The following is a 25,953-nucleotide window of genomic DNA, read 5'->3' as shown; positions in this document are numbered from 1 at the left end:
TCAGTGCTGTCCGTGAGCATCCCCGTTGCTGAGCATCCCTGTCCCGGGACTGGCGCTGTCCCTGCACATCCCTCTGCACTGGAACAGCACAGTCCCCATGCCTCCCTGTCTCAGGACAGGCACTGACCCCGAGCATCCCCATCCTGAGCATCCCCATCCCAGCCCCATGGGTGCTCACTGTCCCCACTTGCCTTCCAGGCTCCCTGCAGAACGGCTCCCGCTGGGCTTTTTCCTTTGATATGACATCCCTGTCTGGCAGCCAGGAGGTGAGCCTGGCTGAGCTGCGCATCCGTCCACATGCTCTGTCCTTGTCCTTGTCCCACAACATCACCATGGACATCTACCACAGCCCGCGGCAGCCGTGCCAAGGCACCAAGGAACTCTTCCTGGGCACCGTGGCTGGTGGTCCCTCATTCCATCAGGCCGGTTGGGCAGTGTTCAACATCACCAGCACCCTCAGAGCATGGCTGCACCAGGACCCAGCTCCTGATCCTGCAGCCGCCCCGCTCACTGCCCCACCGGACCCCCAAGAGACAACAGTGCCCCAGGAGCTGGCAGACAGCGTCCTGCTGCTCGTCTTCTCCAAGGACAAAGCACCTGGAGAGCACAGCCTCCTCAGGGCAGTGGAGAACTCCAAGCACGTCATGCGTGATGGTCCCAGGGATGTCGGCACTCGTCGGCACCGCCGCACCGGGAAGGAGAGGCAGAGGCTCAGGATGAACGATGCTCCTGCTGCCAGCCAGGGGGACGAGGCCAAGTCCCTGTGCAGGAGGGTGGACATGACGGTGGACTTTGAGCAGACGGGCTGGGGCAGCTGGATCGTCTACCCCAAAAAGTACAACGCCTACCGCTGCGAGGGGCTGTGCCCATCACCTGTGGATGAGAGCTTCAAGCCCACCAATCACGCTTACATGCAGGTAAGAGGGTCTTGCTGCCCCGTGTTCCCATCTTCCCTGCGCCCCACAGGGATGGGACCTGATGCCATGTCCCCATGTGTCCCGCAGAGCCTGCTGCAGCTCTACAAGCCCAACCAGGTGCCGTGCCCTGCCTGCTCCCCCGTCAGGATGAGCCCCCTCTCCATGCTGTACTACGAGAAGGGCGAGATCGTCGTCCGCCACCACGAGGATATGGTCATCGAGGAGTGCGGCTGCAACTGAGGGAGCTCAGCCCCCACTGCACCCAGCCCACAGCTCCTCTGCATCCCGCATGCCTGCAGGCCTGGCTGTGCTGGGATAGGAGCGGGGATGCAGCAGGGAACGTCCCTGCAGTGGCGGTGCTGCAGGGCACAGCCAGACCCGGGTGATGCATGGGGAAGTCACTGGGTGCTGCTCTGCAGGAGAAGTCTGAGCTCCCCGAGCTCCCTCCTGGTGAATGCTGTGCAGGGCTCTGTGTGTTGCACACCATGAACACCTCCTGGTGCTGGAGGATCTCCGAGGGACACCTGCAGCACTGATATCCATCCACTCTCAGCATCCAAAGAACTGAGATTTGCAGCGTTCTTCAAGGCTCTGGGCATTTTCTTTGATGTTTTCTATTGTACTTGGAATAAAATTCTATCCGATTTGTATTAAAAGTTTCCAGTAAAAGCCCAGGTGAGCTGGGTGCCCCTGGAAGCAGCATATCCGAGCCCCCCTGCCCTCCTTCCTGTCCCAGAGCCCCATCCATTGCCGTTCCCATCTGCACTGGGCTCACACTTTCCCAGCCCCTCGCTGGATCGGGTGGTAGAGAAAGAGCTGTGTTTGTACAACCCCTCAATAAATTATGTATTTAAGCAATAGTCGCTCAATCTGTGCCTCTTCCCACCTTCTCACCCCTCCTCTCTTCGCTGCTGGGTGGTCTTTGGGATGCACCCCCCGAGCTCTGGTGCGAGCAGCTGGGCAGCAAATGGGTATCCCGACCTCCCAGGAGCAATGCACAATCGCAGCCCCCCCAGTGCTCTGCCACGAGGCACAGCCTCAGGCATGGGGTGGGGGGGGTCTGGGGGCTCCCTGCGTGCAGCACACGAAGGGCTTTTGTAGAACAAAGGGACCCTCAAACGATGCCACGGCAATAGATATCGCCCTGCCTGCTCCAGGAACGGGAAAACGAGGGTGATGAAGGAGGTGTTCCCACCCTGATCGCAGATTGCGGGTTGCTCAACAGCAAGCCGGGAAGCACCTGCAGCCTTTGAAGGGAAATGGAAGGCTGAGTGGATTTTCCATTTATTTACCCCTCGGAGATAAGGGCAGGGCTGCGCTTTCGCAGCCGGGAGGAGGGGGGAGGGGGGGGAGGATGGAATGGGGCTGAAACCGCTGCCCCGTCGGACCCCCTGCCCCGATTCCACATCTCCAATCCACATCCCGGCGGCGGGGAAACAAAGCTCGTCTGTGTCCCCTCTCCGTCATTAGAGGGTCATTTGCGGGAGCTGTTAAGCGCTGAGAGAGGGCGGCCGTGCTGCTAACCCCCGGCGGGGGGCACAAACCCGCGGTCTGGGCTCTGCGCTCCTCCTGCGATGGATCCCACATTATTTCACCCTTCCTTTGCATTCTAGGAATGCGCTCTTAGATGCTATTGCACCCAGAGGGCACGGAGCATCTCCCTGCCTTGCTTGCCAGCTCCCTGCCCTCTGCCCCTCGCAGCCCCTCGTGGCCCCCAGACCCTCTCCAGGAGCCGTATCTCCGACATCTCAGCCCCTCCATCACCTCTGTCTGAAAGGAGCCTCGGGTTCAAAAGTTATCGTGGGCAGACGGGCCCATGGGGGGGGGGGGGGAACACAGACTGGGATTGTGGCTGTTGGGGACATCAAAGCTGCGCAGTGACAGGTATCAGAGCTGGGGATGGGGATGGATCTGCGAGCTGCTCTGCCCAATACACATCAACTGCAGGACAGACTCAGGACAGTCAAACTGTAGGGGCAGCTGCAGCCCTTGGTGATGCTTGCTGTGGGGTCTTGCTCTCCAGGGAGCACGGCCAGGCTGTGCTGATGGGCCCAACACCAACTCTAACCTCAGACCCAACCCAGTGTCAACCCTTCAGCACTCCATCAGGGGCAACGCGTGGCAGGGATGGGTGGAGGGGATGCAGGAGCCCAATGGCTCCAACCCCGCCACAGCCCTCCCATGGGCACAGCTCTCTGTGGCACCGTCTCCTGCCCCATGTTTTGTACCCAGGTGCTGCTCTCTGCTCTGCAGAGCCCAAGGCTGCATGCGCCCCAGGAGGCGATGATAAGCGCAGTTTATTTTGGATGCACGGGGAAAGAAGGAGTAAGAACAAACAGATGGAAGGGCTTATCAAAGGCACAGGGCAATATTTGCTCAGTGGGTTGATTAAGGCACTGTTCAGGTCGGGCAGGCAGCTCCAATCCCATGACTGGAACGTGGAGCAGGACAGAGGCTCTCCTCTCTGCCTTGCTGCAGACAAAAGGGGCAGGGAGGGAAAATGCAGTGACAAAAGCAACACTTGTCCCCTTGTACCACCCTGAGAGCATCCCAGCTGTGCCATGCAGCCACCCACAGCCACTTCACCTCCCGCCGTGCACACAGCAGCGCCGCCTGTCCCCTCTCCTGGTGCAAAGCAGTGGGTGAGGAGCAAACGCTGACCCAGAAGGGGCCTTCGTGGGAGCACCAAGCTGCTCTCTGCTTGGCTCGGGGCCCCAGGCACGCAGGAGATTAACCCAAAAAGCCTGGCTGAAGGATGTGGGGCTGCAAAGAGGCGCTGGGGATGCACAGTTCCACACCACCACCGACCTCCCGCAGCTGCGTGGTGCAGCACTGAGGGCACTGATGTGCCCATGGCCCCAGGGCCCCACTCTGCCCATCCTGCAGGAATCCCAACCTGCACAGAGCCCGATTCACACCTGGCCAGGTGCTCCTCCCTCTGCCCCACATCGCTGGGGTGGGCAGCGGGGGCTTTGATGCTCCCCCAGATCTACATATGCACGCAGACACCGATGCATAGCTATCTCGGGCATGGACAAAATACTTAGCACCTAAATGCATGCTGCTGCATGCTGTGACCCCCTGAGCACGGGGGGAAGGTAACAGGGCTTAGAGGAATTACTTGCAATAGCTGTCACTCGTTCAAAAAACAAACCAACAAAAGCCTCAGAGCTGCTTCTGTACTGATACAGGAACCCACGGTCTGCACCAGCAGGCTGCACCCAAAGGCACGAGCACTTGGCAGGGCTCTGCCCATCTCTGTACCTTACAGATAACTAAGTGCATCTGTTCACCTCAAGATAGGGGACTTCTTTTGCTTTTCTACCACGCCTGATCTCAAAGGTCATGCAACTCCTTTAAGCTGGAAAGCCGTGCTTGTGATGAATGACAAACGTTTTGGTTAGGGCACAGCAGGACAGCAAGCTTCAGCACCAAATGCACGCAGCTCACTGCTGCAAACGTCATCCTGTGAGCCTGTCACAGCTCTTTGCTCTACCCATAACAACCAGATCAGACAAATTAACACCACGGGGGCGAGGTCTCCTCTCAACTTACCTGCTATCTGGACCAGAAAGCGCAGCTGGAGCTGCTGTGGTTGTGTAGAAAGCAGGTGAACTCCAGGTTAACTCCAAGCACACGTGGAGCCGCAGCCTCTGCAACTCAGCAGCGTCCTTCCTCTGGATGCATGAATTCGAGCTGGAAAGATGAGGCAGGCCCAGCTGCAGGGCACAGCAAACAGCAAGAGCAGCTGCTCGCCTCAAAACCCAGTGACACTGAAGGCAGGGAGATTGAATGCGTCCCCATTAAGGCTTCAAAAACCACCGAATCTTATCTTAACAAATGCGAGCTTTATCTGCATCAATTGCTCCGACTGTTTCTTTTGTTACTCGTTATTAAAGGCTTGCAGGTCATAATGCCACCATTGAGCTCAATTAGCAGATATTTAAGTATTATCGGCCAAGAGTGATTTAAAGAGACGCTCATTGTCTTTTAGGAAGTCCCAAGTTCAGGCCATGTCCTAACAGGCTTTCTTTCCCTTTGAAACATCTCCTCAGGCATTAGCACCACCTCTAAAGCAATGAAGCAGCACGTTAGAGACTACTGCATAATTCACATTCGTTACACTGCACAGAGACCAGAAATGTAAATGTATTTTTTGGGGGAGAGCTGAAAATCCCTCAAAATCAAGGAAATTTACTTCCAGCCTCCCAAGTTAAACTCACAAGCCTTAATTCCTTCCCGTTACATGATAAGGATACCTAAAGACACCAGTTTCAGCACGAATCATAAAGAAAGCCTAGGAAACGTGACAGTTTGCTCACATGCTGGAGAAGATGGGCAGTTTTGGAAGGGCAGGAGCTGCAGCACAGAGCATCAGGGCACTCAGGTGCAGGTGGCTCCTATTGAACTCGATGAGACACTTCTCCTAAAGCCTGATGGAGCCTTGAGAGGATGAGCAGGAGAAAAAACTCAGGGACATCTGCACCACGACCTGGCAAAAGAATGATCTGAAAGCACACGATGGAGAGTTTTTGATCACTGTTTCTGGAAGCAGGCTCAGAGCACACATTTCCTGCAGTCATCAGGTGTTGATCCCAAGCCTGACTGCAAAACCACCCCAATTCTGCAACAGGCTGCTAGTTCCTGTGAGCTGGAATGAATACAGACCAGAACCAATATTTATTGCATACCAGGAGAGTCCAAATGATTTATTTCTCCCTCATATTGCATTTCTGTAACTTTTACAGTATTAAAATGATTAACAAAAGCATAAAACTGGAAACAAAAACAATCATTGAGGCTGTCTCCCCTGGCACCCCACCATCAGCAGGGTCTGCACTGTATTCACACCCACACGGAGAGGCTGAGCTTCAGTCCTTGTAACAGGATGCACTCTGTTCTCAGAAGGGAATAAACTGCCTTTCCCAAGAAACAGGAAGGCACTGAAGGCATGGGCTGCTGTAAGCCTGGCTGGTGGGAATCCTCAAACAAGGTCCTGGTTCTTCATTGGAGAAGCACTCTCAGGGCACGTGCTTTAGATGTCCATGTCAAACTGCTCTTCTTCACCTGTTGAGACAGAGCAAACGTCTGAGAGTCCTTAAAGCTTCAAATTAAGCACCAAATATTGTAGTCAAACAGCCTTCAGGCGTGCCTAAGAAACGTCTGGACTTCAGGTCTGCAGTCAGGAAGCGAGTCTGGCACCAAGAGCAGCCTGTGCAAGCAGAATACAGGCCCTCTGCTCAGAGTGAACCTCAGGCAGACAGCCAGGAGCAGAAGAAACACCCTTTGTGTCACTTCTACACCCGGATTTCACTGCTGCAGACTCCTGTTGCCAGTGACAGGAGAGATATTTTACCTCAGTTACCTGAATAGATGTCTCCCTAGCTCATGCAACCTGATAGGATGCCAGCAGGAACAGCAGGGCTCTATTTCTGACACCAGAACTTCTCTGGATTCAAAACCAAAAAGGCAGAGCCAAGCAGGCACACAGCATGCAGCCAATGCTTCAGTTTGCCAGTGAGCCACTAAAGGTCACCAGTGTGTAAAAAAGCCATTAAGCAATAGTGACCCTGCAAAGATTTTGCTTAGAGTAAGCAGGGAAGCCAGCTAATGAGCATTCAGACCTTTATTTTTAGGGATTAGGACCATCAATCACACTGGGTAGGTTCAGGTTCCTTCAAGGAGCAATCTCAACAACAGCAGCTGCTCTTTTTGCTCCAATAACTTCAGATGTGTTCACGTGCACACTGGTCAATGCCCTCTGTTCTGCTGTGAACCAACTTCCACCCTGCAATCTGAAGCAGAGCTGCAAGCTTCTGCAGAAAGCACCCAAAAAACTCCCAACCAATTCCTGCCCTGAATTATAACTCCATTTAAAAAAAATACAAACAGCTGAGATGTGGCAGAGGATAAAGGCCAAAAATAACAGCTGCACCCGTTCTCTCACCACAGGAGAGATCCCTAATGCTTAATGAACGAGTAGCAACAGCACAAATTACAGTGAAATGATTCAGAGCTTGTCGGTGTTAGCTGTGGTTTACAGGGATCTCCTGGCTCCATGTAGGAAGCAGCAGCATGCTCACCTGTCCTCGTGTACCCACCTACGTTTGCTTTCTCATCGTAGTTCTGGACGTGGTTGTTTTCAATCTTTAACTCCTCCACAATGGGGCTGGTAACACCTGGAATGTCCGGAAGGTCAGAAGGTGGTGTTTTGGCAACCGGAGAATTACGGCACTCCATCAGGAATTTACGATCATAAATAATCCTGGTTCCTGGAAGGAAAAAGCAACGAGGTCAGATTTCAGTATTTTGATGTACATCTGTGTCACCTCCCAAGCAGCAGCAAAGAGGAAAAGAGAGACTCCAAAACTCTGCTTGCAGCAGATCTTATGTTAGAATGGTGCAGAGCACAGGAAAACCCACAGCAAACAGTGGATGTTCAACCAGAGGACATCCTGCCCCCCCCTGCCTGAGCAGCACAGCTCCAGCAAGGCACAGAGGGAGCTGCAGAGCTGGGACTCCGTGCTGTTTTCTAGGAATAACACCAGAACCAACAGCACATTCCTAGTAAAGGAACTGGTGCTGGAAAAAGCTCAAAACCACGCACAAAAAATTGGATTCCTCCAAACAGACCACGGCTCTCATTCAGGGAATTACTGACAAACATCTTTTTTGTCCCTAGAAGGAATGCTGCAAACCGCCCTGCTGCTCTGCTTCCCTCCAGGCACAAGGGAAAAGCAACTTCTTGAGTACTGCCTGAAAAGCTTCAGCTACAAGCACACAAACGCAGGCAAACAAACTCCAAGAACATCTGCCCAGCAACATGAAACTCACTTTGTTTTGAAGCACTGTTAAAAAAACCCCAAGCAACGGTGTATTACGTTTCAAGGACATCGAATCACCCTGCTAATGAGCTCCCAAAACAAATGGAAGCTACTCCCCAGTAAAATATTTTGAGTTTGAGCCGTTCTGCTTGATCACAGAGGGGAATGAATCCAATTCAGAACTGCAGCATGGCAGCTGGCCTGGATTCGATAAGGACAACTGACAGCCTGAGCACTAAGTGTTAAATTACAGGGAGGTTGCGACAGCAAGGACAGCAGTTCCTAGAACTGCAGCTCATGTACCAAGTATCAGGAGCACAGTCCATAATGGGCAGACACAGCTCTCCCTCCCATGCATTCATCTGCTGGTTCACGTGCCCGGCGCTCCTGAAAGCTGACACCCACAGCAAGCAGAGCAGAGGGGCTCAAAGCTTCCAAAAGGGGTTTGCATGCACAGAGCAGCTCTTGCTGCATGTTGCTGAGGCACACGTGGGCTCGGGGAAAGACAAAGCGTGCCCTCAGCAAAGGGCATGGTGCCAAGGCAAGCATGAAGGGAATAGCAAAGAACAGGGCTTTGCTGAGAGGTCACACGTCACCTTTTACACGCTCCTCGTTCCCTTACACTGTGCTTGTTTTTTTTTTTAACCTCTGCTGCCCACAGTCAGGAAAACCAGCTTTTTCCTGTGCTATCAGGGACTCTCCTCACCCCACCAACCCTTTGCTGACCCTGCAGATGACCCAGGGCTGACACTGCCCCAGTAGGGCTGGCACTGAGCCCTCCTTCCACCCCTCAGCCGAGCGCTGCCTGCAGGCAGAGGGGGCTTCAAAGATCCCAGTGCTCAGTTATTCTTTGGCCCGGCAATGATTTGCTTCTTCCTCCTGACTTCAGCAACTTTGCAGTAAGTCCCAGGCTTCTCTCAGCAGACATTTGCTGTTGCTCTCCAGGCTCGAGCTGGCTCACCCCCAAGCACCTCTAATGAACCTCAGTGTTTCAACACAGGCAGTTTGGTGTGAAAGGAATTGAAAACCACTCTCAGAACTGCTCTCCTTTGGGACCCGGGCACAAAAGCATTGCGCTGTCACAGGAGAGCCCAGGGCTTTGCCAGGCGTGCACACCCTCATTGCAAACAGCTCCGTGCTTTCCTTCCACACTCTGGACATTCATTAACTCTGCAGCACAGAAAAACAAGCGATAACCCTGGAGGGCTCGTTGTGCTGCACTGCAGCCTTATTATCCATCTCCATTCAGCTACTCAGAGCACGCCTGAGAAGCATTCTGTTTCTCCTCTCTTCCATGACATGATTACTGTGAGTGCTATTTAAGCGCCTTCAGCTATTTGCTGCTTTCATCGGAGGGAGGATGTGGCAGAAATAACACAAACCCTTCAGTTTCCCCAATCCAAAACACGCCTGCATCAGCAGCACCGACTTCCCTTTTCTCTCTACGTTTTACCCCACGGAACATTTTATGTTGTGAAGAGAACGCACGCCCGAACGGCCCACAGAACACAATGCTCTGCCTCCGTTCGGTTTGTTCTCCTGGCACGGCTTCAAGAACGGTTTCATCATTCCCGCTCCTCACATCAAACCTTTTTCAGCAGCGGGGCTGATTTTCTAAGAGGCGAAAAAAGAGAAAAGCACGAATCCGAGCCCTGGGTGCAGGAGGGCGGCCCCGAAAACCCCGGCACGGCTCCGCTGGGCCACGAGGACCCCCGCAAAGGGGAAACCCCCCAAAAAAACCCCAACCCACGGCCCCACCGCACAGCCCTCCTCCCCCCTACACCGGACCCCTCAGCTCGAGTCCAGGCCCACAGCCCGGGCCCAAGCGCTCACCGCCCGGCGTGGTCCCGAAGACGGTGCCCCCCGGCGTGGTGCTGTAATCGCCGGGCGGCAGCGGGGCGCCGTCGGGCAGGGCAAGGCGCTTGCCGGGACCCGGGATGTCGCGGCTCGGTGTCTGTCCCTGGCAGCAGCGGCCCGACATGGCGCCGGGACGCGGGCTGCTGCTGCTGCGGCCGCCCCGCCGCCTGCCCGCCGCTTCCGGTGCAAGCCACGCCCCTTCCGCCGCGCGGTGCGATGGGAAACGGAGGGGGGGGGTGTTCCTCATGGGCGGGGCCTAAGCTGTTGAGGGCGTGGCCGAGCGAGAGGCGTGGTCCAATGAAGGGGCGTGACGTCAGGAGCGTGGTCCAATGAGGATGCGGGGTTTATAGAGAGGCGGAGCACGCGTGGTTTCTGTGCCCGCTGCTGCCGGTGCCCCTTACCGGTACCGGATGGTCCTGCAGGACGCGAAATCAATGCGGTGTTACAGGGATCATGTGCTCCCAGTAACCCCCCAGTGCACTTAAGAATTCCCCACTGCTCCCAGTTGTCCCAGTGCCTCCTGCCTACCCCAGGGTCTCTGCATGTTGGCAGCGCCCAACCCCTCTCCTCGCTGTCTGCTGCGTCGATCACCGAGCACTGGGCTGGAAAACACCACGTCCGGCCGTGCAGGGTGACACCAGCCTTGACCCCCGACCAAGCGAGGCGCCCAGGCACCGCTTAACGAGGCCTGAGGCCATTTCCTCCTCCTGCTCGCAGAGAATAGACCATTATGAGGTCAAGGAGCCGCAGGGAGGTCGTCTGTTGGGGCACATCCTGGCTGGGGTGGGGTTGGGAGCTGTGATCTCTGTGCTGTCTTGGCATCAGTGCCTGGCATCCCACAGGGTCTCGGGTCAGGGGGGACAGGACTGTGGGCTACTGGGAGCCCCCAGCCCCAACAAAGGGTCAGGGGACAGCCCTGAGCTGGAAGCAATGTCATTCCCATATATGCTGATAACATCTCTGCATCAGGGATGGAGCTGGCACTGAGCAGCCTCAGGAATGCACAGTCCTAACAATGGCCCTTCCTCCTCATCCCTCCCTGCCACTCATTTCCCACTTGGACTGAAGATAAAAAGCAGAGAGAAGGGGGAGAAGTCACCTGGACCAGGGCAGGAGCAGCCAACTGTGGGCAATACATCAGCAGTAGTTCCATTGGAAATAAGGCACTTACGTTGGGAGCATCAGTTCATGTTAGCAGCACCCATTGGTGACAACGTGCTCATCTCTGGGGTATTTCATCTTTCCAAAAGAGCTGGAAAGCCTTTATCATCCTCGTGCGATAGAAGGTTATCGCCTTATTGCCTTCTAAATTGGGAACAGAAATGCACTTGTAGGTGTTTGTCCTTTCTGCACACCGCTGATTTGGCCACTGCTGGGAATTGCTGCCTGTGGAAACAGGGAAGGGGTGTTGTGAAAATCTTTCTCCTCTGGCAGACTCCCATTGGAGGCAGCTCCCTGCTGTGGCTCGTAGAGAACACACCCCGTGGGTCATGAAATATTGGGTATTTCTTCATGGGTGCCCCATGGCACCCACCCATGGCCAAGGGGAAGGCGGCTGGGGGTGTTATGTGCTGCGGCATTTCCACCCCATCCGTGTTTACATTCCTCTCTGATCACCACTGCAGATAACGCCAAACCCACATCCACTTTGCCCGCCCAAGGGCTGTTTGTGCAGATCAAAGTTGCCCCCAGTAAACAAACCCATCCTGCCCATGGGAAATGCCTCCACCCTGCGAGGGAGAAATCCTGGGGATGATGTGTGCAGGGGATGCTCTGCACCCCTAAATGGACCCTGGGTGCTGCTTGGCTCATGCTCTGCAGAGGAATTTGGCACGGCAGGGAATGGCACAGCGTGAGCTGTGTTTTCAGGAGCCACGTCTCATGCTCATGGCTGCTTGGCACAAATAGTGGGGTTCAGCCACACATCAGGTGCCGGAGCATCCCTCACTGCCCCACTGCTAACTCCTGCCCACTGCCTGAACCCAGCAGCACAGCCCTCAGGAATGAACCTTCTCCCCATTTGCAACACATTTCTGAGAAAGCTCCCAGAACCAGGAGGAGCGTGGGGTGAAAAATAGCCGTGATGACATGGGAGAGCTGAGCCTGACGTGGCCGCTGCCATTGCTGCTGTTGTTTCCCTGTTTCTGCACATGGAGCAAACACAGCAGGGACAGGCATGGGCAGGCTGCAGGGCTGTGGTAGATGAGGATAAAGATGGGAATGGAGATGGCACAGGTGGTGCGTGGGGCTGTATTGGGGTTTTGGATATCTGAAAGCAGCAGGATCCAACCCCAGTCTGGAGATACTGCCTGGTCTCATCCTGCTGTCACCCGAAGGATTTTTTTGCCCTCTCTGTCTGCAAACCCAGCTGTTTTCAGATGTTATTTTTGCTGTTTTTTTTTTAAATAGAATTTTCCACATTATTATCATTATTTTGTGTGTGTGTGTGTGAAATTGGTGCCACTGTTACTGCAGACTCGTCCCTCCTTCCCCTCCACTTCTGTTTTTCTTTAGCAATAGCTGCTGGAAAACCAGTCAGCAGGAGAGAGGGAGAAGCACTTGTGAGCGTGTCTGCAAAGCCTTGGCAGAGCACATAAAAGCGAGCAAATCCCTTCAGCCCAGGGGATGGAAATGCCCTGGAAGCTTTGCCATGTGCTCTGTGTTCCATACCTGACTGCGCTCCCACCTGAAGCATCCGCCCACCCCACAGGGCTGGGATGGGAAGGGCAGGAGCACACCGTGCATCCCTTGCAGATGTGGTGGATTTGGAGCCTGCCTTGGCCAACTTGGTTCTAAAAATGGCTGCTTGCACGGAAGCCAGCAGAACATCCCATTTTTATTAGTTTGAATTGTTTGGTGCAGAGAATGCTTCACTTCCTGCAGCTGGCTGAGCCCATCCGACAGCCCTCGGGGAGGAGAGTTTATAGAGAGCTCAGAGTTTATGCAGTGCTTCCTCCAGCCTTCCTGGGACAGGCAGTACCCAGGGGTTAATGCTCCCTCACAGCCTGTTTATGTGCTGACAAGGAAACGTGCTGACAGATCGTCCCAAACAACTTCAAAGAAAGATTTGGGAATCCGATATGGAAACTATTCCCAATGTTTCAGCACGGCGAGCCCCAGTCTAATCACCAGCACAAACAGTAAAGGCAGAGAGGGACCACTGCCAACAGCCACTGCCATTGCCCTGCCCCTTGCCCACCCCAGAGCTCCATCCCAATGCCACGCCATAGGGTTTGGGGTAAATCCATGCTCCCTGAGCAACTCCTGCCCTACCAGAGTGGCCGTGTGGCCCTGGGGATGCGCTGCACATTGCAATGCAGCCCTGGCTCCAGCAGCCCTTTGGCACCATCCCTTACTGGTGCAAAGCTGAACTGGGTGCAGCTCTGCCTTGCTCTGTGCAGAGCTCTTCTTTTTCCTGTCCTGATGAGGAAGAGGAGCTGGCAGCACCCAGCCTGTGTCCCAGCCTGCAGTGGCTCACGCTGCTTTTATCACTTGTTCTGTAACAGCAAGCGTGCAGACAGTGCACTGGGGAGAGCAAGAGTTCCCAGCTATAAAAAGCTTTTGTTTTATCCTGATGTGGCATCAGCCTGACTCAGGCTTGGCAGGATTCAGTGTGCTGCTTTTAATGACGCTGGGAGGAGAAGCTGGCGTGTGCCCATCACTTCTATGCTGCCTTCCCTCTTCTCTGCCTCCTCCATGCCTTGGAGCCAGGGCGCAGCCAGCTCTGTGGGGCTCATGGGTGCAGTTACAAATTGAACATGAGAGGTGGAGGATTAAAGCTCACAGGAGTGCTCCCCACTACCTGCACTGTGCCAGGCACTGCTGTATGCCTCACCCCCTCACTGGGTACAGGGGATTAATAGGACCTGAGCACTCCCTGTGGGCCTTACACACATTGTTAGGGCTTGCTGTGTGCACGCTGCCTCCTTGGCATGGGGGGAGGCTGCAGGACAGGAGCTAGCTGGCTCTCCATCCCCATAGGCAGCAGTGCCACTGTGCCCAGACTGTCGGGACCAGGTGAGGGCTTCTCCCCTCCAAACACACCCATGGGTGCTGGTAGCTCCCAGAGCACAGAGCTGTGCTGCTCTGCCTGTTCCCACTGCAATTCTGCTCTCTCCAAGAAGGGATCTTCTCTAATCCATCCTGTCTCTATCTATAAAGATGTATTTTTAAAACATCCATTGTTTATTCTGTAGCAACAGCCAAGGGAGCTGCTCTGATCTGTGGCATAAACATATTTTCCCAGAGTTTTCCAAACAGCCACTTGACCCCATGGGTCCCCGTGGTTGGCAGGGCTCCCACTGCTCAGCACTGTGCAGGTGGCACATGGCAGAGGTGGCAGAGGGGACACTTGCCATGGTGGCTGCTGGGCCTTGGAGGGGGACAGCAAGGAGACAAAGGGGGCAGGAGGAGAAAGCAAGAGAGAGCTGTGCAGGATCTCTGTTTTGCAGGAGGCATTTCCAGCCTCTTTCCTGGTGGGTTCCTGCTCGTTGCCAGGAGCCGAATGCTGTGCTGGTGGAGCAGCCATCTGGGCTTCAGCTTTTCCAGCTGCAGAAGTGGGATGAAAACACTGAGCCACACTCAGTGTTTTCAGGAGGAAGGCTCAGGAGGAAGGATCTCATATGGGTGTCCACATGGCAGCAGGCAGGTGGTCAGAGCGTGCCATGAACATGCAGTAAAACACCCAAATGCCTTCATTTTCTGTTATCCACTGCCATTCCCACTGCACTTCTTTATTCTTTCATACACACTCACTATGGCTCCACGTGCCAACACACACTGGGGTTACGTGTGCCATCACACTAAGAAGATTGTGGCTCTCCCTGTGCACGTTTTGCTCATGCCATGCATCGTTTGAGCCCAGTGACACCTCACACTGGAAATAGTAAGCTCAGAACTCAGCCTGTGCCAGCAATTAGTGCCAGAGCTGGAGCTGAAGGGGTTGTTTGCATCAAGAGTTCATCTGACCGCTTTGAAGAACCCAAACAGCCTTGTAAAGATAAAGCTTGTAAAAAAAGCGGGCTCTGTTTTGCTAGCTCATGAATGGGAAGAAATGCCAACTGGATAATTTTTTACACATTTCCTTTCCTTCTTTGTCAACATTCCCCCCATTTGGCCGAAACTTCAAAATGCCATATTTGGAGAGCGCCCGTCTTAGAAGTTCCAGTATTTGTATAAATAGCTGATAGTGAAAAAATTGCCCTGCCCTGGAGTCTGCCCAGGGGCCTTCGGAAGGAGCAGCACTGGGAACAGGGGCAGGGATGGGAGCAGCACGGTGCCCCCCAGCTCCCTGGGCATCCCGAAGGATGGATTATGGGGATCCCAAAACCACCAGCACTGACTCAAACTTAAGGGGGTAGCAGTGCATGGTTACAGAAGCTGGGGAAAGGGTTCGGGCATTAAATGTGGGGGTGAAAGAGCGGCTGTTGGATGATTTCTTTGGGGTGAGGCTGTCATTTTGCCATCCCTGTTCTGATGGCAGTCGGGTCGGTGTCTTCACTGCGTACCCTGGAATGCGAGGAGAACAGAGAGGAGCACGGAGCAAAGAGCTGGGATGCAGGGCAGGATGCACAGTGAGGAACTAGGAGCCGTGTACTCGGAGAATAAGGGCGAGTGGGGTGAGGGGCGCAGTTGGGTCCGGCTGCGCAGTGTCGGGGGTATCCGGCCCGGGGGCAGCGGGGAGGCGGTGCTCCCGCTCTGCTTTCATTGATCTCCGCAAAGGGGCAGCCCGGGGCCGCCCCGCGCCTTTAAAGGCTCCTCCTCCGAGTAGCGGCCGCGGACGGAGTCCGACGTCGGTGCAGCCTCGACGGCGGCGGCCGCCCCGAGCCCCGCTCCGGCCCCGGCAGCCGTGGAGCGCACGGGGGGCAAAGGAGTGCACGGAGCTGGGCCGCCTCCCCTCCCCGCCCCCCCCGCCGAAGCGATGACCCCGCTTCCCGCAGGCAACGGCACCGTCCCTAATTGCAGCTGGGCCGCCGTTCTGAGCCGGCAGTGGGCGGTGGGAGCCGCGCTGAGCATCACCATTCTGGTCATCGTGGCCGGCAACCTGCTGGTCATCGTGGCCATCGCCAAGACGCCGCGGCTGCAGACCATGACCAACGTCTTTGTCACCTCGTTGGCCTGCGCCGACCTGGTCATGGGCTTGCTGGTGGTGCCACCGGGGGCCACCATCCTGCTGAGCGGCCACTGGCCCTACGGGACGGTGGTGTGTGAGCTGTGGACCTCTCTGGACGTGCTGTGTGTGACGGCGAGCATCGAGACGCTGTGCGCCATCGCCGTGGATCGCTACCTGGCCATCACGGCACCGCTGCAGTACGAGGCGCTGGTGACCAAGGGCAGAGCGTGGGCTGTGGTGTGCATGGTGTGGGCCATCTCTGCCTTCATCTCCTTCCTGCCCATCATGAACCACTGGTGGCGGGACGGGGCGGACGAGCAGGCGGTGCGCTGTTACGATGATCCACGCTGCTGTGACTTTGTCACCAACATGACCTACGCCATCGTCTCCTCCACCGTCTCCTTCTACGTGCCGCTGCTCGTCATGATCTTCGTCTACGTCCGTGTCTTTGCTGTGGCCACACGCCACGTCCAGCTCATCGGCAAGGACAAGGTGAGGTTCCTGCAGGAGAACCCCAGCCTCAGCTCCAGGGGAGGGCGGTGGCGTCGGCCCTCCCGCCTGTTGGCCATCAAGGAGCACAAGGCGCTCAAGACCTTGGGCATCATCATGGGCACCTTCACGCTCTGCTGGCTGCCCTTCTTCGTGGCCAACATCATCAAGGTGTTCTGCCGGCCTCTGGTGCCCGACCAGCTGTTCCTCTTCCTCAATTGGTTGGGCTACGTCAACTCAGCCTTCAATCCCATCATCTACTGCCGCAGCCCCGACTTCAGGAGCGCTTTCCGCAAGCTGCTTTGCTGCCCACGCCGCGCCGACCGCCGGCTGCACGCTGCCCCACAGGACCCACAGCACTGCTCCTGTGCCTTCAGCCCCCGGGGGGACCCGGTGGAGGACGGCAAGGCTGTGGACCCCGGGCAGCTCAGGGAGGACAGCGAGGTGCAGGGGAGCAGCAGGAGGGAGGAGAATGCCTCATCCCATGCTGGTGGCCACCAGCAGCGGCCTCTGGGCGAGTGCTGGCTGCAGGGCATGCAGAGCAGGCTGTGCGAGCAGCTGGATGAGTGAGTACTGTGTGCATGCTTGGGGTGCAGGGTGCTGTTCTGGGGGACTGCTGGTGATGGGGTTGTGGTCTGATGAATGCAAAGCTGGTGAGCACTGGGATGGGGTATAGAATGGGAACTGCTGCCCAACGCCTTTGGGCTTCCCTAAAGCCCTCTGCCAGGCTGCAGAGCTGAGGTTCTTTGTGCCTCCCTGGGCACTTTGTCCCTTTCTGGGATTGCCCCAACAACCGGAATGAGGTTCATTTCCTCAGGTAGTAAAACGCTGCTGGGACACCAGGAGTGTGTTCCTGTGCCTGGGATCTTTTCCCTTCTCCCCTCACTCCCGATGACTTCAGGGAGCCCCTGCTGTTATGGGGAGGATGTGGGCTCTTTACTCTCTATGCTCTCTCATTTAAGGTTCACCAGCAGAGAGATGCCGGCAGGTCCCTCGGTCTGACTGGGAATGCAGCAGAGCAGGGAGCACTGTAAGTGTGTGTTCCACAGGAGACCCCAGTGTGTGGCTGCAACAGGGCCACCCCTGTCTCTGCAACAGTCCCCTCTGACCAGCTTGGCTGTCCCCTTCCCTGGGGGAGCTCAGCCCTTGGCTGGGTCACAGCCATGTGCCTGCATCGGGCATGTGAGCTGACGCAGGCATCTGCTGACACGTTTCTGTGCTGCTCAGAGTTCTTAACTCCCTTCAGAGCAGCTTGCTCTGCAGTGCTTGCACGCTGCTGCTGAGGCCAAGACCCTCCTTTGCACTCTCTCCTTCCAGGGGCTCAGCTCCTGGAGTGGTTGCTTTGCATCCCCAGAGTTGTGATGCTGGGGGGATGCACACCATCAGCTCCTGCTGTCTTCTTGCAGATGTTGGGACGGGGACACTGTGTGGGGAAGGAGGAGTGGCACTGAGGGTACAACGCTGGAAGGACCCTCTGGTGCACGCACCCACACGGAGAGCAAAGGGGCTCCTCTGGTGCTGGAGAGATAAAGGCAGCAGCAAAAAGATCCTGAGCCCCTCACGATGAGGTTCCAGCACAGCTTCTGGCGATGGGGACACTGCCACCCCAGATGGATTGGCACTGGGACGTGGTGACCAGCAGCTCTGCTCGCCCACGGGACCCCATCTTCCCGGGTTGTGTAGCTGGCAAAGGAAAAGAGGATCTCCTGCTGGCAAGAAACTGCTCCGTGATCTGCACTGGGTCCTGCCCCAAACACTGCAGTGAGCTCCCGGAGCCGGGTGTGATGCTGGGAGCCACAGCAAGGGAAAAGCACAGGCGGGAGAGGAGCGAGGGATAAAGAGTGCTGCTGGAGAGGCTTTCCCCAGAGCCCTGCATGATGCTGCGGGTTCTGGCAGCGGCGATGCTCTGCTCTGAAGCCTCTACGTGCTGTAGGAACAGGCAGCAGCACCGCACCGCTGCACGGCCGTTCCACGCACAGCACGGAGCACAGCGGCACAGAGGGCGCTGTGCAAGAAAACACGGGTGTTTGTGACCGCACTGTCCCACCTCGCTGGGACTTGGGGGATGATATCGGTTGTAAACGTGCGTCGTGGTGACTGTAATGCTTTTGTGTGAAATAAACCTCGGGAATCACTCGGCAGCTTTCACCTGCATCACCGGCGCCTTGCCCTTCCTAAGGGTAGGGGGCTGCCTGAGGCTGGATGCCCACGGGCACCCATCCCCATAGCGCCTGGGGGTCCCTCCCAAGGACCGGGCACAGCCTCTGTGCTGCTCACAGCCCCAGGGAGGCTCTGCGCCCCATCCTAGGGTTTGCCGACCCAGCAAACAGCCGCATCGTCCCATTCACATTTGGAATCAGGCTGCGGGGTCTGAGCAGAGCCACGGCGACCATCCAGAGCCTCAGTGCCACCTCCCGGCGCTGCGCGGAACTCATAACGTGTAACGGGAATAAAGAGAAAAGCAAATCCGCCTGGGCGGTCCTGCAGCTTCGAACCAGTTGTGGCTCTTCACTGCTGTCTGCAGCCACCCCGAGCGCTGAGCAAAGCAGCTCTGAGGATGCATTGGCAGCACCTGAGAGCCTCTATTTGTCCTCCTCAGCACCTGCGCTGCATTTCCGAATTACAGCGCTGATGGGCTGCCGCTGCTCTTTATTTGCAGCACAAGAGGAGCTCGTGTTCGGTGCTTTTTCTGGCCAAGTGGGGGCTGCAGGGCAATGCGTGGGGCTGGGGTTGGTTTCCATTGAGACCTTAGCGCTGGAGGAGCCTCCTTCAATAGGCTGTGCTGTTCTTAATGCTGTCACTGTGGTTTTATTTCTCATTTAACAGTGCTGTCCTAGCTAACAAGGCACTGCTCTAGCTGCCTCCAACTCTTGCAGAAAGCAAGCTGTGCTGGTAGGAGCTGCCAGCATAATGCTGCCCTAGCTCTGGATTTTGGGAACCTTCTCTAAGCATTCTTAAGTCACTTTTCTTCCACCTGTTATAATTACAGGCCAGCTGAAAGCTGCTTTCTCTGGTGCTTGTTCTGTAGGGCCTGGTTCCTGGTGCTGTGCAGGATGAGCAGCTCTTCCCCTGCTCTCAGGTTGCTGTCAGAGGACAGGACAGCTGCTGTGCTGTGGGGTGAGCAGCAGCCCCCAGTGCATTGCAGGGGGGCAGCAAAGGATGCTTTTTCCTTTAGCTTTCTGCACCCCTGAGGTTTGCAGGGGAAGCAGCTGGTGCACGCAGGGACTGGGCTGTGTGTCCACAGGCTGTGAGCTGGGTGTGAACAGCCAGAGCTGCGTGGTGAAGGAGGACGATGACTTCCTAGAGCACCTGGTCCTGCTGAAGACGGTAAGGTGTGGGGCTTGCTGTTATCACCTTGCTGCCCCACTGTAGGGCCTCTGCTCTGTCATAGGGGCTCTGCCCAACCCGCAGATCTCCCTGGGGGCCGATGCCAGGGATGAGTTGCACGTGGTGGCTGTGGAGTCCAAGAACACCTACGGAGACCACAAACCGGTGCCCATCGCATCCCTGCGTGTCTCAGTGCTCCCCATGGTAAGAACAGGGAATGATTCACCCTGGGTAATCTGTGGGCTTTTTCCAGCTCTGGAATTGCCCAGTTTGTGCCTGCAAAGCGCTCTGTGCTGCAGAGCATCTCCTGTCCTGTGGCTGTTGTGGAGGCTGGGTGGATCTGGGGGGTTGCTCTGAGCTTTGGCTCTTTGCAGATCAGTCTCAAAGGTCTGGAGTTTGTCCCTCCTGTCACCTTCATGCTGCAGTGTGGAACTGGACCGGTTTATCTCAGCGGGCAGCACGTTACGTGTGAGTCCCAACTGGGCTATGGGGCTGGATATCAGCAGGGCTGGTCCTGCAGTGGCTTTGTGGCAGCTTCTGCCCTGAGGGTAGGGAGTCCTGCCCTGTAGAAGCACCCACAACAGGGTGCTTGGCCTGACTATGCTCCTCCCCATAGTGGAAGATGTCCCCAAGTGCAAAGTCCACGAGGAAGAGCTGTTGGATGTGGATGGAGGTAATGAGGACGATGCCAGGGCAGCGCAGGATGGAGAATAGTTGCAGCTCTGGATGGGATGGATCCTTACACAAGGACACAACAGGCTTCTGCTTTGGATAGATCCTTCTCTCCATCTCAGTCGTGTTCTGATTGTGCTGCTGCTGGGATGCTGTGGGTTGTGCTGCTGAGCTGTGGGTCTCAGAGCATCCTATTGAGCACCATTGCCCCTTCCCTACACTGGCACCTCCCAGATGGTCTTAAAATGTGTGTGTTGTGTCCCCCCTGTGCAGCCCTTTTGCCAATCAATCTGCAGTCATAATGGTGGTTTTGTTCCAGTAGGAATTACTCTGGCAATTGTTTGGATAAACAGAGTAAAGTTACATTGCAGCCTTCACAGCAGCCCAGGGAAATGCAGCCAAAGTCTGTTCAGAACAAGCAACCATTGAAGTAATCAAATTAAAGCTCCTAATTGAGGAAAATTGCCCAAATCAGTTATTTGCATGATAGCAGCTGGCTAGGAATTTCTCTGCAGTGGAATGAGGAGCGGAGCTGGGTGTGGGCTGGTGGCACACTGGGCTGACAGCAATGGGATGAGTTTGCAAAGATGCCCTCTGGGCACAGCAGTGCATCCCCACTCACCTTCCCTACTCTGGGTTTTAATACCCCAGCCCTGTGTGGGAGCCATCCTTGCTGCTCTAAAAAAAATATCAATCAAAGGGTGACAGTTTCTCCTGTTGTGTGCTGGCAGGAGAAGCAAACAGGTAAAGTGCAGTTAGATGGTGATGCAGCTCCTTGCCTTGCTGTGGTACCCTGAAAGGAGCAGCTCTCTGCTCCACGGGGTTGTGGGGACAGAACTCACTCTGCACAAACCGTGAGCCATCAATTAGACCTGGCTGCAAAAGCAATGTGGTCCCTGCATGGCTGCAGCTGTGCCCTGAAACAGGGGGGCTGTGCTTGGCCATGCCTTCACCCCTCCTATGGCCGCATCCTGCAACACAGAGAGGGCTTTGGCATAACCATGGCAACTGCCAGGTAAGTAATAGATGGCACTCAGTGCCATGGGAACCAAAGAGGAGTGAGCAGGGTGCTGGGCTCTGCACCTTCCTGGTGCCCCAGTGTGAGGTGTGTGGTCCCATTGTGTCACTGTGAGGGCGGCACTGGGTGCAGGTGAAGGTTGGGGCTGATACCAATAGGAGCCCTGAGCAGTTCATTCAGCACACAGCACAGACTTCTGAAGTCTTTGGAGTGGGTTTTTCTTCACTTAGTCGGACTCGAGAGCCAAACGACAGTTGATACGGGGAGAAACGGTCAGAGCTGTGAGCTCTGTGTGGAGGAAGAGTGGGAGGCGATGTGTGGAAATAGGGGGGAGAAGCTGTGCTGTGCTGGGGATTCTCTCCCCATGGGCAGAACCGGCGCCGGTGAGTTCCCTCCTTCCCTCCCCTCCCCGCTCCTCTCTTTCCCTTTGCAGCTGATTGAACGAAAGTCCGGAGTGGCTTCGGGGAGGATGGCGGGTTACCCTCAGTGCAGCCTCTCGGATCGCAGCAGAGGAGCGGTGCAGCCCGGCTGCTGCCAGCCCTGACGTTTGGATTGCCTGGCTAATCTCGTTACGGGGACGGATGAGCGGAGTGCAGGCGCGTAGGGCTGCAACAGTGCAAAAGTAGCAGAGCATCCTTATTCGTTTACCCATTAACGTCCTTTGTGATTTCCAGAAGCATTAGGAGCTCCTTTCTGGCGGAGCTGCGATTCCCTCCTGCAGTGCCGCCGGAGTGCTCCGTGTTCTGCTGCTGAGCCCGGCTGAGGTGAGTGCATCCCTCCCAGCTTTGGGGCCAAGAGCTCCTCTTTCTCCTTTCTCTTCCCTCCGTGGAGCTGTTCCACTTTGTGCTGCCATCCCTGAGGGGCTGCTTGCTGGCACTGCCTCTCTTCTGACCCCCTTGCACACCATTCCCTTGCCAGCAGGCTGCAGTGGAGCACTCAGGCTCAGGGCATGTCCATTGGAGCCACCTGAGCCATTGGGTTTTGGGGTCCTGGGATATCCTACAGCCACCCCAAAGAGGCCATGGAGCCCGGTGGCGATGGTGCCAATGCCAGCTCCTCTGGGCTGGCCCTGCAGAACCGCCCCAACGGCAGTACGCAGTTCACTGGGGTTCAGCTCATCCAGTCCTTCAAGCCCCTCATCATCCCCTGCTATGCCCTGGTGGTCCTGATTGGCATCTTCGGCAACTACCTGCTGCTCTACGTCATCTGCAAGAGCAAGAAGATGCACAACGTCACCAATTTCTTCATTGGGAACCTGGCCTTCTCGGACATGTTGATGTGTGCCACCTGCGTGCCCTTCACCCTGGCGTACGCCTTCAATCCGCAGGGATGGATTTTTGGGAAGTTCCTGTGCTACTTTGTGTTCCTGATGCAGCCCATGACAGTCTATGTCTCTGTGTTCACACTCACGGCCATCGCAGTTGATAGGTAAGGGGACATGGGGGTGGCACGGGGTCCCCACCGTGGGCAGGATGGGGCTGATGCTGCTTGGTTGGTGCAGCTCAGGGTGCTCAGTGCTGGGCACAGAGCTGGAAAAGGAAAATCCCAGGGCTTCTGCTGCATGGGTGCTACAGAAGAGCTGCTGTTTGATGGGTTCATGCTCCCAGCTGTAGCACTTCTGGTGCTGTTCGCACTACACAGTGGGCAATGCTACCAGACTGGGTGTGGGCATTCAGGGGTTTTGTCACTGGGCAGCAGTGCCCCTGTTCTGAGCTCAGGCTGGATGTTGCCTTCTCTGGTGATGCCTGTGGTTTAGAAATATGCAGATTTGCCCCCAAATAAAAGTTCCATGGACCTAAAACGGGAGGCTGTGCTGTCCCAGCAACTTCACTGTGCTCAAATCAATGGTGGTGGCACTGCTGTGACTGTGCCAATGGAGCTGATGCCTGGGTCTGCAATGTTCCCATGCCACCAGCTCTATCGTGAGCACAGCAGGGATGGATTCCAGCAAAGTGCCCCAGCGCAGCCTTCTTCCTCCACCTCAGACAGAGAGATTTTCCTCCCGGGTTTTCATCCTTTGCTGCACCAATTTGCACCAAAATTACATTGTGTTCTGTCACCTGGATGGAGAGTGCTTGTGTTTTCTGAAATGGACACAGGCAGGACCTGATGGTAGCGGGGGGGAGGAGGAGGGAATGTATGAAAACTGTGTTTCCATAAATACATGGCTTCATCAGAGAAGCTGCACAAGCCAGGCAGAGCCCAAACCACTGATACTGGGGGAGAGAGCCCTAGAGCAAAGGGGAAAGGCAGAACCAAGGGAGGATGAGGTGGAATAGCTGAGAAAACTCTGTGGAACTGAGCTTCTGTGCTGGTGGGTTTGAGGTATAACTTGCATGAGTTTGCCCTGTTCTTTTGCTCTTCATCAAAGCTGCTTTTTGGGGATGGAAGCAGAAATTTGAGCTCTTCCTACCACAGAGGCATCCTCGGTCCTCACCGTGAATCATTGCTGAGCTTCATCTTGTGTGGTTTCATCCCAGTCCCTTTGGCTGTGGCACACCCTGGCTGATGCTCTGCTGCACTCCCAGCCCATGCCCAGCTCAGTGGCTGTGCCCTGACCGCAGGCAGAGGGTTCAGTCTCTCCCTCAGTGAGGCACAGCTGTCATGCAGGATAGAATGGGAAGGAGCCACGTGAAATCCCAGCCTTGCCGTGATGATGATCTGGGGTGGGAAACGCTCCCTAACCCTCCATCCCCACACTTTAAGGGCTATGGGGTGCTCTCTCTCATAGGTACTATGCCACCGTGCACCCCCTGAAGAAGCGCCTGTCGCTCACCAGCTGCATCTACGTGGTGGGGGCCATCTGGCTGCTGTCCTGTGCTCTGGTGGCCCCTGCTGTGGCCCACACGTACCACGTGGAGTTCCAGCAGCAGGGCTTTGCCATCTGCGAGGAGTTCTGGATGGAGCAGGAGGAGCAGCGCCTGGCCTACGCCTACAGCACGCTGATTGTCACCTACATCCTGCCTCTCTCTGCTGTCTCCCTGTCTTACCTCTGCATCTCTGTGAAGCTGCGGAACCGCGTGGTGCCCGGGCATCCCACGCAGAGCCAAGCTCAGTCTGACCGCTTGAGGAAGAGGAAGATTTTCCGCCTCATCGTGCTGGTGGTGGCTGCTTTCGGGGTGTGCTGGCTGCCCATCCACGTCTTCAACATCATCCGTGACATCGACATCGACCTCATCGACAAGCATTATTTCCTGCTCATCCAGCTGCTGTGCCACTGGTTTGCTATGAGCTCCGCCTGCTGCAACCCTTTCCTCTACGCCTGGCTGCATGACCGCTTCCGTGGGGAGCTGCGCAAGATGTTCTCCTGCGAGCCACGAATCCTCCCAGCCAGCCACTGTGCTGCTGCTGTGCTCTGAGCTTGGCTCCGGCACCGGGGTGTTGTAGTCCTGAATGAATGAAATAAGGCCCTGGGAAAGCCAGGAGGAGTTTGGTTGGGTTGTAATTAGCTGCCTGTCGCGTTAATTTAATAGTATGACTTCCATTAAATCCAGGATTGGGTGTTGAGAATGGAATTTTGCATGAGGTGGTCACACCTGGCGTGTCTCTATGCGTACCAGCAAGCTGGCAGTGTGTGCCCTGCACGCATGGAGCTGTGCTTGGGGTCATGGAATCATGGAGTCATAGGGTCATTTTAGCTGGAAGGGACCCTTAAAGGCCATCTGGTCCAACTCCCCTGCCATGAACTGGGGTGCCCACAGCTCCATCAGATGCTCAGAGCCCCGTGCTGACTGACCTTGAATGTCTCTAAGTTGCACCTCTCCGGATGACCTGTGCCGGCGCCTCCCCACCCTTACTGTAAGCAGCTTTTTCCTTATACTCAGCCTAAATCTCCCTCTTTTAGCTTGAAACTGTTTCCCTTTGTCCTGTCACAACAGACCCTGCTGAAGCGTTGGTCCCCATCTTCCTTCCAGCCCTGTTGGGTACCAAAAGGTGCTCTCAGGTGCAGCTCCTTGTCCCTACAACCCACACCGTTGGAGCTGTCCCCATTCCAGGCAGCTGTGGGCAGCAGAAGCCATGCTGACCCTTCCCTGGCTCATTTGGCCACTGGGTGCAATTTGCTGTGGGCTTGAGCCTCAATTTGCACTGCCTGTGATTGCACATTGTGTACCTAATGGAGCTGGCTATTTATAGCTGATGGGTTCTGCTCTCCAAGGCAGGGACACAGCTCTGAAACTGCTGTTTTCATACTTAATTCCAGCTGCTGGAGGGGCTGTGCTCAGCCATGGCCCAGAGGGGAGGGCAGAAGTGTGGGCACAGGTGGGGCGACCCGTGTGCAGCCTGGGGGCTGAATCTGGGGGTAAAAGAGGTAGTGGGGATGGATGGTATGGGGGTCAATGTGGGGCTCACAGCCCAGGTGGGTTCTGGGGGTGGAGGAGGACGAAAAGGAGGAGAAATAGGTGCTCCTGGAGGCAGGGATGGGTGAAGAAGGGGTTGGAAACATTCCTGCCATGCACCTGTTGCACATATTCCTGTGTGGAGACGTGTACCTATACACACACCCCTTTATGCACACACACACACACCTGTGCCCTTTATGAACACATCTGTACGCACACACATGCACACCTGTGCTCACACACATGTACTCACACATCTTTATATGCAAACACATGCACACACACACCTCTATATGCACACACACCCCTCTATATGCACTCACACACCTGCACACACACACCTCTATATGCACACACCTCTATGTGCACACACACACTTCCCTATGCACATACACAC

The 25,953-nt window shown here is 55.8% G+C and overlaps 5 protein-coding genes across 5 annotated transcripts; 4 read left to right on the top strand and 1 right to left on the bottom strand.

Moving 5' to 3' along the window:
• The first annotated feature begins 233 nt into the window (after positions 1–233).
• Positions 234–1,157, top strand: NODAL (nodal growth differentiation factor). Its single transcript, XM_042835271.1, has 2 exons — positions 234–917; positions 1,005–1,157. The coding sequence occupies exons 1-2, from the start codon at positions 240–242 to the stop codon at positions 1,155–1,157; spliced, it is 831 nt and encodes a 276-aa protein (XP_042691205.1). The 5' UTR covers positions 234–239.
• Positions 1,158–5,596: 4,439 nt separating this feature from the next.
• EIF4EBP1 (eukaryotic translation initiation factor 4E binding protein 1) lies at positions 5,597–9,757 on the bottom strand. The gene is made up of 3 exons (XM_042835213.1): positions 9,575–9,757; positions 7,019–7,189; positions 5,597–5,984 (listed from the first exon to the last, which is right to left on the bottom strand). Exons 1-3 carry the CDS (start codon positions 9,720–9,722, stop codon positions 5,953–5,955), a joined length of 351 nt encoding a protein of 116 aa, XP_042691147.1. The 5' UTR covers positions 9,723–9,757; the 3' UTR covers positions 5,597–5,952.
• Positions 9,758–15,518: 5,761 nt separating this feature from the next.
• On the top strand, positions 15,519–17,201 carry ADRB3 (adrenoceptor beta 3). Its single transcript, XM_042835245.1, has 2 exons — positions 15,519–16,765; positions 17,162–17,201. Exons 1-2 carry the CDS (start codon positions 15,519–15,521, stop codon positions 17,199–17,201), a joined length of 1,287 nt encoding a protein of 428 aa, XP_042691179.1.
• Positions 17,202–17,788: 587 nt separating this feature from the next.
• On the top strand, positions 17,789–20,240 carry LOC122169218. Its single transcript, XM_042835187.1, is given in 6 exon segments — positions 17,789–17,911; positions 19,037–19,316; positions 19,444–19,526; positions 19,611–19,730; positions 19,901–19,994; positions 20,143–20,240. Coding segments are annotated over 6 exon segments (798 nt in total).
• A 1,964-nt stretch (positions 20,241–22,204) lies between these two features.
• LOC122169263 (prolactin-releasing peptide receptor-like) lies at positions 22,205–24,575 on the top strand. The gene is made up of 2 exons (XM_042835261.1): positions 22,205–22,644; positions 23,948–24,575. Exons 1-2 carry the CDS (start codon positions 22,238–22,240, stop codon positions 24,573–24,575), a joined length of 1,035 nt encoding a protein of 344 aa, XP_042691195.1. The 5' UTR covers positions 22,205–22,237.
• Positions 24,576–25,953: the final 1,378 nt, after the last annotated feature.

Source organism: Centrocercus urophasianus, unplaced genomic scaffold (assembly GCF_019232065.1).
Source record: "Centrocercus urophasianus isolate 14NV4802_14NV808 unplaced genomic scaffold, USGS_Curo_1.0 seq_50, whole genome shotgun sequence".
Lineage (NCBI taxonomy): Eukaryota > Metazoa > Chordata > Aves > Galliformes > Phasianidae > Centrocercus > Centrocercus urophasianus.
This window is presented reverse-complemented; position numbering and strand designations above follow the sequence as displayed.